At 37.8% G+C, this 14,849-nt stretch overlaps 2 protein-coding genes across 2 annotated transcripts; both read right to left on the bottom strand.

Moving 5' to 3' along the window:
* Window positions 1-933, bottom strand: LOC125124000 (olfactory receptor 5M3-like). The gene has a single exon (XM_047774179.1). The coding sequence runs from the start codon at window positions 931-933 to the stop codon at window positions 1-3; it is 933 nt and encodes a 310-aa protein (XP_047630135.1).
* A 7,831-nt stretch (window positions 934-8,764) lies between these two features.
* LOC125123999 (olfactory receptor 1030-like) lies at window positions 8,765-9,703 on the bottom strand. The gene is given in 1 exon segment (XM_047774178.1): window positions 8,765-9,703. A coding segment is annotated over 1 exon segment (939 nt).
* Window positions 9,704-14,849: the final 5,146 nt, after the last annotated feature.

Raw genomic sequence — 14,849 nt, 5'->3', positions numbered from 1 at the left:
TTATCTAGTTAAGAATGTCCTACTGATTGCTTTGCTCATGGCGTCCTTTACATCTTTGTTCCTGAGACTGTATATCATAGGATTCAACATAGGAATTACCGTGGTGTAAAACACAGCCACCATTTTTCCTTGTTCCACAGACTCTTCCGTTGGACTTCTGAGATACATGAAGAAAAGAGTTCCATAAAATATGGTGACAGCTGTCAAATGGGACCCACAAGTGGAGAAGGCTTTCTTCCTCCCTTCTGCTGAGCGCATTCTTAGGATGGCGACAAGGATAAATACGTAGGAGATGACAATGACTAATAAAGAGTAAGAGAAGTTGAGACCTGCCAAAGTGCGCATGGTGTACTCTTTAATGAAGGTCCCTGCACAGGCCATTTTGATGAGCGCTGGGTCTGCACAGTAGAAATGGTTGATCTCAATGTTCCCACAGAAATACAAACCATGGGTCCACAAGGTTGAGATCAAACTAATGAAGAAGCCATACACATAAGGGAAAGAGATCAGTCGGAGACAGATGGTCCTTGACATTCTGCTGCCATAGAGCAGAGGGTTACCAATGGCCATGTATCTGTCAAAGGCCATTACAGCCAGGATGAAGACTTCCACGTGGACAAAGGCGATGAAGAAGAAGCACTGCACTATACAACCAGGGTAGGAGATGGTTTTGGTCTCAGATACCAAATTTTCCAGCATTTTCGGAGTGACATTAGAAGAGAACCACACATCTGCAAAAGACAAGTGGCCGAGGAAGAAATACATGGGGCTATTGAGCTGGGGGCTGATTCTGATTAATATGATCATACCAATGTTCCCGATCAGGGTGACAATGTACACCAGCAAGAAAACCACGAAGAAAAGGAGTCGTAAGTCAGGACGACTAGTTAATCCCAAAAGAATAAATTCAGTCACATCCGTAAAATTGAGCATTTTCTTAAATCTGATCCCGATAGAGATGCATTTTATCTAATAAAATAAACAAAAATCAGAAGATGCAGATACCAAATATAGCCATTCTTTGTTTATATTATCTTTTCTTAACCCATTCTCTTTCAATTTCTCTGGTATTTTTTTTTTCTTTTTTTCTCTCTCTCTTCTTTCTCACATGTCTTTACTTAGCAGTATTTCTTTACCTTATCTATGTATATATACATGAGGGTTTTTTTTAAACAGAGAAAGTGATAAAATAATACAAAATTATAGAAAATAGTGACAGAACATTTTGTATCTAGTTCTACCTGTCTGCATCAAAACTCCAGAAGGAGAATTTTTGTTCTTGCTCTCTCCTGGAAAAGGAAAGAATTTTTACTGCTGGGCCCAACTTTTAGAACGTGCATACAGTTTACTATTGATTAGATTTGTAGAGTTTGAAAGTCTGTAATATATATAAGAAATGATTTCAGGAGTTCCCGTCGTGGCGCAGTGGTTAACCAATCCGACTAGGAACCATGAGGTTGCGGGTTCGGTCCCTGCCCTTGCTCAGTGGGTTAACGATCCGGCATTGCCGTGAGCTGTGGTGTAGGTTGCAGACGCGGCTCGGATCCCGCGTTGCTGTGGCTCTGGCGTAGGCCGGTGGCTACAGCTCCGATTCAACCCCTAGCCTGGGAACCTCCATATGCCGCGGGAGAGGCCCAAGAAATAGCAACAACAACAACAACAACAAAAAAGACAAAAGACAAAAAAAAAAAAAAAAGGATTTCAAAGCCATTGGCAAAGAAATGTTATTCCATCATCAGAAAGTAAATTGTACCTCCTTGTATTATTCTTGCAAACTTGAGATGTATAAAACAAATGGCTTCAGGAGTTCTCCTGTGGCTCAGCAGGTTTAGGATCCCACATTGTCCCTGCAGTGGTGTGGGTTGCTGTTGTGGTGTAGGTTCGATCTCTGGCCTGGGAAATTCCACATGCCGTGGGTGCAACCAAGAAACACATAACACTGTATAAGATGATTTAACGTAAACCAATTATCCCTATTAGCAAAAAAGAAAAGTAAAACCTCTGAAAGCAACACATTTATTTAGCAATTGTTTTAAATTTTGAAAATCAACCTAAAGAAACCCTGAACCCTTGCCAGTCATTGTCCACATTACAAACAAGCCTAAAAAGGATAAATTTAAGCATCACCAATTTTGGACTTTCAGACTCTTTTTAAGAATTCCCTTCTTTGTGTTTTGAAGCATTAACAAGTTTTATGGCAGTCTCTCTACTTCCTTTCTTTCTCTCTGAGAACTTTGAATAAAAGAAGAACAATAGAATATTATTATTTTTCTATAATTATTTAAGCTTAAATTAATGACATTTCTAAAATGTACAAGGAAGCTAAGGAAAAAAATTGAGGGTTAGGAGAAGTCATTTTTAGCGGTTGACTATATCAGATTAAGATGGTTAGCTATCTGAATTCTGGACCTTCTAGCACATTCTAATCTGCTAGATTAAATATGTTGAGCTAATTTTCCAGCAGTAATATTGCACTTATATTCTATTTATGTACGAACCATGAGCTTGCACAACTGAGGTTTTATAAAATTATCCTGTATTTGCCACAAAGTACAAGTTAGAAAAACTTGATCACTTTTTTTTTTTTGTCTTTTTGCCATTTCTTGGGCCGCTCCTGTGGCATATGGATGTTCCCAGGCTAGGGGTCCAATCAGAGCTGTAGCTGCCGGCCTACGCCAGAGTCACAGCAACGCAGAATCCGAGCCACATCTGCAACCTACACCACAGCTCATGGCAATGCTGGATCGTTAACCCACTGAGCAAGGCCAGCGATCAAACCCACAACCTCATGGTTCCTAGTCGGATTCTTTAACCACTGCGCCACGACGAGAACTCCCATCACTTTTATATTTATTCATTCATTCAAGCAGTTAATACGTTCCAGAAAAACCACTGGTTCTCCTCTTACCCATAATAAGCTGTTATGACCATCCTGCTTCTTAGCTGCAGAGACACGTAACTTTTCCCACCCATTATCAGGTGAGATCCGTTCTTCTCTCCTTATTCACTAGAATTTGCCTCTTAGCTCCCCTGTTATACCTGTGCTTCCCACTACTCATCTCTTGGTTGAAATTTGTGTGATAAATATCAAAGGCTGAAAAACTAATAGATGAGTTCCATCCTTCTCTAGAATATTGGTGGTGACCGATGTAACGTAAAAGAAACTATACTGTATTGGTTGCTTCTGCCAAAATGCCAAATACAAAGAGATGCTACCTCATTTAACTACGAATTTGCAAAGGAGAGAAATAAAGGGTATTGCCAAATCTATTTGAATATCCACATGTCTCTGAAGGGAGATTTACATGATTCACTTCGCCTCTTTCAAATAATTAGCCATTTTCCACACATTAAGGCAAGAAATCTGTTCATGTTCTCAGGCTGTCTATAAAAACACTCCTCAGAACCATTTTTGACATTGTATTGGTTCATAACCTTATATTTATAATGGGAATATTTAAAACTGCTCTTTTGCTTATATGTCAAATATAGTCGAGATATAAAATTTAAAAAAAAAAGGAAAATGATAGTAGGTTTCAAGTCCTTAAGTGTGGATTGCATTAGTAAGCAAAGCCACATTAGCTACATTTCCAATTCTAATTTTAGTAGCTATTTAATGACTAATATGCACAGAGGAGCAGCATGAGATTCAAACAGGCGACCCGCTGATAAAATCCATCTATGTCTGCTACAGCTCAGTCTGCAGTGGGATACGTGTAGCATAAACAGCTGCCACCCAGTTTGCCCAGAAATTTCTTGGCTTGGGAATGCAAGTTCAGTCTTAGGCAAACCAAGACAATTGGCCACCCAAGAAAATGTCTGGGTCCCTTATTTAAACTGACAGTCTTACAGACATCTTCAGGGACTTATTTGCAAGAGGGAAGAAAATTGTAGCAGATGACATGGAGAGTCAAGTTCTTTCCTCAGGCTGTCTTCATGTTAGACTCCAATAACTGGAGAGTTCCCTGGCAGCCCAGTGGTTAAAGGATTCAATGTTGTCACTGTTGGTGATGCTAGTTTGAGCCCTGGGCAGAGAACTTCTGCATGCTTCAGGCATGGCCAAAAAAAAGAGCAAACTCCCATTGGGACGTCAAAGGAGGGAGGATAATGGAGAAAGAACCATATGGTTTCTAAGAAGCACAAGATCATTTAATGTTTTGAAGTCAAATAAACTTCTTTGTCAATCATTGTGTTTGAAGACATATGGCTGGTATCTTATACATGCTAGTACTGCATAAAAGTTTAAGTCAATGACTTTATACACGTGTATGAGGGAAAGAGAGAGAAGCAGAGACAGAAAGACAAAGATAGAGCAAGAGAAAGTGAGACTGAGCCTTGCACTAAGTGTCTTTAGTAAAGAAAAGAAAAATATTTATTTTGTTGCCACTTACTGACGCTTTATGGGGAGGGTTCTCATTGTTTGTTAGGCAAGATGGTATACATTTCTGCTACTATCACAAAATTGCAGCTCTTGGATAGGGCATCAGGCCAAAGCCCCAACCACAACTGACAACCATTGCCATGGTGAAGCCTCTCTAAGCTTACTTCCTAATAACCCTCCCCAGAACACGGTCCTCCTACTCAGAATGCCCAGGACCGCCTAGAAGGCGAGCACTTCAGACTGATTTTTAAAAATACATGGACTGCCTGTGCATGAACCTACCTGGGCATGAAGAAAAAATGTTCTTGGAAACATCTCACCTGTCATCATCCATGGGTCGTGCATAAGGATTTATAAGTGTTGGATTTCCCACTCTGGGACTTTCTCACCAGAGAATATATATAGACAGAAAGCTGAAAAGGTAATTAAAATGCTCCACATTGCATCATCTATGAAAGAAAATGAACCTTAAGAGAAAAAAACTCTCAGCAGAATTAGAATTTTTTAATAAATAAAAATAAATTAAAAGGCTAGAAGAACTTGATATTTTACTTTATTCCTTTTTTAAAATGTTTTCTTTGCATTCTGGAGAGAAACAGTGTTGCCTTAGTTTGGGGGTGGGGAGGCAGTTCTTAGTTTCCCAGGTGATAATAATCATGCCCATATAGTATCAATCACAACATTTCAAATAATCTGTACTTAATGAGTACATTTCTTCATAGCGATGAAGAAAGTCTCTTCCGTTACTCAGTAAGGGTTATAAAATTATAATGAAAAGACACATGTCATATGCACATCATTGATGAGTCCCAAATAGACGTCTTGTCTGAAACAATATACTTGTCTAAAACCCAAATTAACACTCAGATTAGAGTTGATAGCTTTGTAAGTGTTTATGCTATTTTGCTCTGTTTTTAACACTGTCACAAAAGAATTCACTCATCAATATTTTTTATTGACAGAAGATGATTTCTAATATCTCTTCTTCTCATGTTTACAGTTTCTACACATTTAGGAGAAAAAATTAACATGCTCAAGAAATATTATTTTAATTTTTATCAAAAGATAATTGTTCACAAATTCAGTGGGTATAATTTTTAGCTCACAATCTCTGTATTGTGAGACATACCACTTTATTCCCCTAATTGAGCTTAACTGATATTTTAAGGGTCCATTTTCCAAAGTGGAAAAAATTTAACTTACTCCCTCTCTGCTTTCTATAAGACTGCACCTGCATTCTAGGGGATGAGTGTACCCCATGGCACTGGAAAACACAACAGTTAATTTTTATTATATTTTTCTTTTTATGGCCTTACCTGTGGCATATGGACGTTCCCAGGGCAAGGGTCAAATTGGAGCTTCAGCTGCCAGCCTACACCACAGCCACAGGACAAAACCAGGTCCTAGCTGCATCTATGACTTAGGCCAGAGCTTGTGGCAAAACCGGATCTTTCACCCACTGAGCAAGGCCAGGGATTGAACACATAGCTTCACATAGACAACATCAGGTCCTTAACCCACTGAGCCACAACGGGAATTCCAGGAAAACAGAAATTCTTGACTTGACTTTATTGTCTATAAATTGTGACATTTATTTATTTATTTATTTATCCATTTACTGTGTGCCTAGAATAGAGTAAAAATTAAATAGATAATAATACAGTAGCTACTCTCATGGACTCTATGTTCCCGTTATATATTGTCATTCTTATTGAATGAATTCTCCACCTTCAGAACTCTCTTCATTTTTCCAATTTTATATACACGATACTGGACCATAAAAAGCTTCAGGAGCCTGAGATCCTAATGTGTAGACATACGCCACAATTATTATTTTGGGAATGTGTTGCTTTCAATATTTGGTGGGAAGAAAGAATACAGGTCACCCTAATACTAATACTTGAATTCTAAAACTTGAATATATTGAATGTTGTGTCTAGCCTCAATTCCCAAATCTAAGGCAGAGAAATTGGATTAAAGTCACAGATTTCTCTGTTTCTCAGGTAAACATAGCCTGAAAACTTCTAGGTCATCCTCTGTCTTGTCTCTTCCTCCAAATTAAGATATTTTTCAAGCTGTTAATAAACTTGACCTTCTTATTTATCCTTTATTTCTGAGTCCCCTTCCTCTTTCCTCATATGTATGTAATATGTAATTGTATAGTATTAACTAACATTAACAGAATGGAATTATTAACAGTGATATCCTATAAAGCAACACTCTTTGGACCATCTATCAGTCAACACATTTTTAATAAGTGCTCACAAACCCTGACGGTTATATTCCATTTTCTCCTAAGCATAACCTTCAACATACTGATAAGTTGCACTGCTACTGGCAAAGCTGTTTTTAAGAAAGACTTAGCGAACTGAAGATGAGATGTTATTGATTAATATTAATTTTAAAAAATAGTGGAACCTATATGGGAAAAGAATCTGAAAATGAATGAATATATGTATATGTATTACCAATTCACATTGCTGTACATCTGAAACATACACAACTTTCTAAGTCACCAAGTCTCCAATAACATGTATTTTAAAAAAAGAACAAATTATTTCTTTAGACATAAAAAGTCAAAGAAGAAAACAGTGATAGTCATTATAAGTGAACTGCTGTTTAAGATAACATTGTCTTATCTTTTATAAGACAATGTAGATGTGCGAGGAAACACCATAGGGTTGGACCACTACTTAGAATATCAGGCATAGCCCTCTGCTAAGTGCTGTTTCTCTTACTCCTCATAGCCACTCAACCTGTAATCCCAAAGAGGTAAGTTTCTATATCCAATATTTAGAGGTTTGGATAATGTGTTTCTCAGTTCAGCCGAGTAACTTGATTCTAGCTGCTTGATTCTTGAGTTTGCTCTTACTCACACCAGATGATTTCGCACTTATGAAAAACCCTGCCATGACCATAGCCTATGAAAACAACAGGTCTTCTCCTCCTACAGATAATAACTAAGTATTTGCCTTTACTGCTAAGAAGTTTTAAGAAATAAGGCCAACAAATAGAGGAACTAAGTAAGAAAATTATAGTGCACGCTTGTACTTCATAGATTTAAAATTGGCGATTTTGACCATTTCCTCACAACCTCAGAAGATGAAGGTGTGTTGTAATTTGGGTGAGGCCACAGTAGAATGTCAGGTACTAGGATGGTGAGGGAAATGGGTGGAAGATAAGAATTGCAGTAAGTCTTTTATTTGCCTTACTCCAAGTGTTGACATCAAAACACAGCTGAACACAAAGGCCATGTTTCATAAAGTAACTTCAGTCAAATGAAGGTTAAAAATGGTTGTGTGTTTATTTCAAAAAGGTCGTTGAACACACCAAAGAAAACTTAGGAATTTTGCACCATCATCCTACCCAAAGGAGACACAATCTTGTATACAATCTTGATTTTTAAAACAGTTGGATACATTGAGTAGACACATCCATGAAGGCATTTTTATGATGCTTCAAGAAAAAATCTTGTTGTAACACTGGGCCTCTGGAAAAAAATGTTCATGTGGCAGAATACATTCAATGAGATTCCAACATTTATGGAGTAACCTGTATCAGGTATCTACTCTGCTCTCATCATCTGTGAAATAAACTGTTAGTAATTTCAAGTGTTGGACATTATTGAACGTGAATTAGGAAGTTGTTACTTAAATGAATAAGGGGTGAAGATGAGATATTTTTAAAAAGTGGGGTGGAGATGTCTATTTACCATCGGACTGGAGATAGAACCCTCCTCTTTTAGCCTAATACACTGTGCCCAGGGATAGACATTCTCAGAAGCTCTTGCAGGGAGTTTTGAACATATGATTAAGTTTGGACCCAAGAGCTATGAGCTGACATGTCATATAGAACATTTGGAATGTGTGACAATCACACATGGAGGCTGGCTTCCTGGCAGCATTTTGCATCATAAAGTGACCTTAAGCATGTAAACCATGTTTCTGTAAACCAGCTACAATGGAAAAAGTAAAAATAATTATAAATAATAATAATTACAAAAGAATGTACGCCATTAAAGTAAAATAAGCTATAAGGGAGAGACCAAACCTAATAAAGCTAGCATATAAAGTGGACACTTAACCTCCAGGATTCTTTCAACTGACATTAAAACAAAACAAAGAAAATTCAGATTTGCCTAAGGCACTTTTTTTTCAGTAGGAACTGATACTAATTGATACAGAAATGAGAATGAATTGCCCAAAGGGCAACTGCCCTATTCTTCCCATTTTCAACCACTGTTTTTAGGATTTGTAACCTAGTCAGCTACCTAACATAGAGCATTAGAAAAGTATTATACATAACTAGCTTAAAATGAGATATTTGATTCAATCATCTCATGTCTTACTCGACCTAGAAATGTTTTCCATGACAGTAGTACTTTTATTTCCCCAGTTTTTGTTTCCCTATTGCTCTTCTCAATGCCTCGTTCACATCCTTATTCCTGAGGCGGTAGATCATGGGGTTCAGCATAGGGATCACTGTGGCATAAAACACAGCCACCACTTTGCCCTGCTCCACAGACTCCTCTGTGGGGCGTCTCAGGTGCATGCAGAAGAGGGTTCCGTAGAAGACTGTGACCACTGTCAGGTGCGAGCCACATGTGGAAAAAGCTTTTTTTCTCCCTTCCGCAGAACGGCTTCAGAGGATAGCAACGAGGATGAACACGTAGGACGTGAGAATGATCAGGAGGGACTGGACGTTGCTGCAGCCAGCCACTATGTACATGGATAACTCTTTGTTGTAGGTGTCAGAGCATGCCAGCTTGATGAGAGGTGGGTCGGCACAGGAGAAATGATTAATTTCATTGTCACCACAGAAAGAGAGGTTGTAGGTCCTCGAGGTTTCCATCACGCTAACGAGGAAGCCATAGACATAAGGGATAATGACCAGGCGGACACAGACCCTCTGGGACATCTTGCTGCTGTAGAGCAGAGGATTGCAGATAGCCATGTAGCGGTCATATGCCATCACAGCCAGCATGCAGTGCTCTGTAAGGACCACAGCAATGACCGCATAGCACTGCGCCAGGCAGCCTGCGTAGGAGATGGTCTTCTTCTCTGATAAGAAATTTTCCAGCATTTTGGGAGTGACATTGGTGGAGAAACACAGATCTAGAACAGACAAGCTTGAGAGAAAAAAGTACATGGGGGTGTGAAGTCGCGCGTCAATTCTGATTAAAACAATCATGCCCAGGTTTCCTATCACAGTGACGAGGTAGACCACAAGGAACAAAACAAAGAAAGCAACTCGCAACTCTGGATGGCTCGTCAGGCCCAAGAGAATAAATTCTGTCACTTCAGTGTAGTTTCTTTGGAGCATTTCTTTGTCTCATCTGTAAAGTGCTGGTTGATTATCTAAGAGGAGATAGAAAAGGTTTATTTTTGTTTCCTTTATTAAAAAACAAAACAAAACTAAACAAAAAAACACTGAATCGGAGTTCGCATCATGGCTCAGTAGTTAATGAATCTGACTAGGAACCATGAGGTTGCAGGTTTGATCTCTGGCCTCACTCGGTGGGTTAAGGATCCGGCGTTGCTGTGAGCTATGGCGTAGGTCACAGACACGGCTCATATCTGGCATTGCTGTGGCTCTTGTGTAGGCTGGTGGCTACAGCTCCGATTAGACCCCTAGCCTGGGAACCTCCATATGCCGCAGGAGCAGCCTTAGAAAAAGACAGAAAGACAAAAAAAAAAAAAAACAAAAAACAGATAACAAAAAAAAAACAAACACTGAATCTGTGGTTAAAATTATACAAGGTTAGATGTAAAAAAATCCAAAGGGCTTTAGTTATGTTATCCCAGTATTGTTCCCATAATTAGATATTAGGAGATATACCATAAAGCAAGTCTAAAAAGTTTTCAACAAATGATTTTCATTTATGTTGTTTTTGTAATTACATGGCAATTAAGTTGGAGACTAAAGACAAAACTGTAAGGTTAAGTATCCTGATACTCTGCGAATTTTAAAATATCTAGGTAACTTATATGTCAAGAAAAAAACCATACTATGAACTTAATTTTCCCATCTATGTTCTTTCATAAACACACATAGATACGTCAGTTAAAAAAGACCATGAAGATAACACAGGAGAAGCTGAATCCCAGGGAGACTAAGATTTGTCAGAACTTCAGCTCATATTTCCCAGTTCAATGATCCACTGATGTGCTACATCTCTCGCTAAGTCTGACTCATTTTCTGGAAGCCCACAAGAAGTTTAATTGTTTATTTGTGGTGATGGATGGCCATGGTAGTGGTGGTGGTGGTGTGTCAATAGTGTTTGTGGTGTGAAGGAAGAATTCCACATCGAGAGAAGGGAGGGTTATCTTTGTATATATTGACCGACTATTAAGACAAGCATAGTAATGAACATGCTGAAAAGGTTGCTGTAAAATCATAGGGAAACAAGTGATCTGAGAGTTCGTAGGCATCAGAAAAAATGACAAGCAGTGGGTAATATAATCCAAAGATATGAGATTAAAAGTGCCATCAAAATCCAAAGTGCATAATTGGAAAAATTTACTATATCTTCAACCAACTCTCTTAACATTCTTTTCCCCTATTTTCTGATTTTAAACAGAGAATAATCTTTTCTCTGTAAGGAGCTTCCTATCAGATAACAAGACTTACTATAAAACTGCAGTATGGATTCAGGACAATGTGTTATTGATATTGAGAAAAAAATGAGAAAAAATAAATGACCAACGTAGTGGAAAATAAAGTCCACAAAGAGAAATTACACACATAAGTAAAGTGATATATGATGCTGGTGAAATATCAGATCAGCATTAAAAAAAGGAAACTTTTCAGTAATTGCTATATGACTTAACTGGCTACTTAAATGAGAAAAAAATTAAATCGTATCCTTAGTTACAAAAATAGCTTATAATGCAAGGTACAGGTTTAATGTGTATTTCTTATGTTTTTGTCTTATAATTTATATAAATGGTATGCATTTTATCGAATTTATCAAAAGTTTTTTTTTTTTTTTGGTCTTTTTGCCTTTTCTAGGGCCACTCCTGCAGCATATGGAGGTTCCCAGGCTAGGGGTCTAATTGGAGCTGTAGCTGTCGGCCTACACCAGAGCCACAGCAGTGTGGGATCCGAGCCTCAACTGTGACCTACACCACAGCTCACGGCAATGCTGGATCCTTAACCCACTGAGCAAGGCCAGGGATGGAACTCACAACCTCATGGTTCTTAGTTGGATTCATTAACCACTGAGCCATGACAGGAATTCCTATCACAAGTTATTTCAAATATGTAATCAAAATAAGCTAAAATATTATGACAATATATCTCCAAATTTCAGTTTACGAACAAATTGCTGTATACTAAGAGTCACATAAAAATAAATTGACATGGAAATGTCCCTTTTCTGTGGAACAATTTTGACATTAAGAAATTTTATTATCAGAGAACTTGTCAGAGGCTATGTAAAACTTTTCCTACCTTCTGACCATTATAAGATGTCAATGTGAGTAGCACATCCTTTTTTACCAGCTCAAAGAATGTAAATAAAATTGATAGACTTGCTTAATTTTATGCTTGAAGGTTTACATGACAATGACAATAATAACATTTGTTGGGTTCTTATAGTCCATGCACCATACTAAAGTACTTTTTTAAAATATTTACTTGGAGTTCCCGTCGTGGCGCAGTGGTTAACAAATCCGACTAGGAACCATGAGGTTGCGGGTTCAGTCCCTGCCCTTGCTCAGTGGGTTAACGATCCGGCGTTGCCCTGAGCTGTGGTGTAGGTTGCAGACGCAGCTCGGATCCCGCGTTGCCGTGGCTCTGGCGTAGGCTGGCGGCTACAGCTCCGATTCAACCCCTAGCCTGGGAACCTCCATATGCCGCGGGAGCGGCCCAAGAAATAGCAGCAACAACAACAACAACAACAACAAAAAGACAAAAGACAAAAAAAAATATTTACTTAAGTCCAACAACCTTATGAAATAGATACTATATTAATTCATTTTACAATAAAGAAATGCATAACATTTACTGGGCCTTCTGATTTCAAATTTTGGTGTTATCAGCTATTGCACCCATCTTATTAACATTACATTTATAGTTCACGAAACATTTTAACTTACTGTGTAAAATCCTGTAAGCTCTGCATTCATTTGGCTAAACCTGCTTATGCACCTTTCAAATTCCAGACATGACACTGTATAGAAGAAAGGTGGTGGAGAAGACAAAGTCAATAGGTTCAGTTAGGTCTGTAATCAAGTCCAGAAAATTTAACACTGTGACCCGGGCTCACATCTCAGACACAGAACTAGGAGAGAATCAAATATGATAGTTCCTAGTTTAGTGTCCTTCTTCTGTGACATGCTACCTTCCCATCACTCCCTCTCAGTGGGATAGATGGCTTGGGAAAATGTTAAAATTTGATTTATTCAACTCTATCACCTCCCTTGTCTCCATCAATGATTCCACTATAGGCTACTAGAAGAGAGAAATATGAATAAAATAGAATTCTCAACTAAAGTTCTTTGGAAGTACAGAAGATAGGGACGGACATTCTAACAAAGACAAAAGACAGAGGAAGAAGAAAAGATAACAGTGTCCTGTTAAAAATAGGAAGAAACTGGGGCTCAAAACCTAGGGCAGTGGCTAGAGATCATGATTAAATCAGTAAAAAAAGAAAGCCACGAGCCCCCCTCCCCACCCTTTTTTCAACTGTCTGCCCAGGAGCAACTTCTTCAGATCATCTATAGTCTAGCACTGAAGAATTCTGCAGTTTTGGTCAGATCTCCCTGGTCATGGCAGCATGGCAATTTTTAGTGGAAACCATTATCACTAACTATATCTTAATCCTAGAATTGTGGGCCTATAGCAAACAGAGACAGCTAATACAAAGATATAGCCCACAGGAGATGTGTCAGACTGCTGCTGAGAATCCAAAACACTCACAGCAAATATTCATATGCACTCAAGTGAGACATGGACAACTTGGCCAAATAAGGATGAAAATTTTCACCAATTTACTGTCTTAAGTTCTTTGACCCATTTAGTTCTTTGAGTACTTTTAGTCTGATTCATATTTCAAATATCTTTGTTGAAAAAAAAAAAAGAACAATATTCTGAAAAAAAAAATTCTCCCTGTAGCACAAGTATGACTTGTGAAAAATCAGCTCCTTAACAGAAACAAGGCATTGGGAAAGAATCCAGAATCTTATAAATGACAGAATCATTAAGGACTTAGAGATGTCCTAATAAAAACAAACCTCTTAGCTACACATACTGAAACTAACTTTTCCATATGTTTAACAGTCACAAAAAAATCTTGTTTGAGCATATACTTTACTTCTTAGAGTAGGGAAAATTTAAATTATTATAAATTTAAATTATTAATAAACCACAAAGACCTAAATTTCCAATGTGTCTTTTTCATGCAGAAATTGGTAACAGTAGACACCAAGACATTAGACAAATGGAAAACACAGAAAGAATATTACTTGAAACTAAATTATTGTAAAACATATGCTGGAGGTCCATACTATGGAATTCTACCAGAATGATTCAAAAACACTGGTCGTATCTACCGTAAAAGAGAAAGACAGAGTTGAGTAAGCCTCTAAAGATTTTCTCTCATGGAACATGCATTATCTGTTCAAATTTTTCACCAAAACTTTCTGTTTCAATACATCAATATCCTCCCAAAAATGTAATTAAAAGAAGGAGAATAGATACATTACTAGGTATTGAAAGTTAAGGTACACATGCCTTTCCTACCTGTGGAAATAAGAGTATCTTCTCCAGGACCACAAAGGTCAAATTTCAGCCAATGCTGTAGAATTTATACTCAGGCTACTGACATTAGCATTTATCTTGGGAGAATCCCCAACTGTTTCAAGAAACAATTAGAAATGCAATCCCAGTGGAGAATATTCATACTGGGAAAAATACTAATTGGTAACACTGGACCTTCTCAAATCAAGTTTTTGTTTTGTTCCATTTTTCAGTCCATGGTTCATCAAAGTTCAAACTGTTTGTCTGCTATGAGGACTTGGGCAATGCTTTGGGCAACATTCAAAGCCAAATATAAAATACTCTGGGGACATGACCTCTTATGAAACTAAATTCAAGTAAATTCAAGGTGTCATCATTTCAAGATCTCTAATATTTCCTACATTGTCCTTAACAAACTCACACAAAAACTATACTCAATGCAAATTTCCATGCTTTTTAATCTTGAAAATACAAGGATGAAAAATATATCCTTTCTATCAAGGAGTTTGTCCTTTGATGAGTTGCTTATGTTTGAAAATAAATTGTACTAGGTATAAGTGGTTTGTTTTCAGAAGAAAGACACATGGAATGTGACAGGTAGAACAGACTGATAACTAGCAACAACAATGGCAGTGCCTGGCATAGACAATAATCAACAAGTATATGTAAATATAAGAATGACTTAATAACTTATTTAATTTATTGTTTCTATCATGCTTCCCATGTT

Source organism: Phacochoerus africanus, chromosome 4, assembly GCF_016906955.1.
Source record: "Phacochoerus africanus isolate WHEZ1 chromosome 4, ROS_Pafr_v1, whole genome shotgun sequence".
NCBI lineage: Eukaryota > Metazoa > Chordata > Mammalia > Artiodactyla > Suidae > Phacochoerus > Phacochoerus africanus.
Note: the sequence above shows the minus strand (reverse complement) of the source record. Positions and strands in the feature narration are given on the sequence as shown.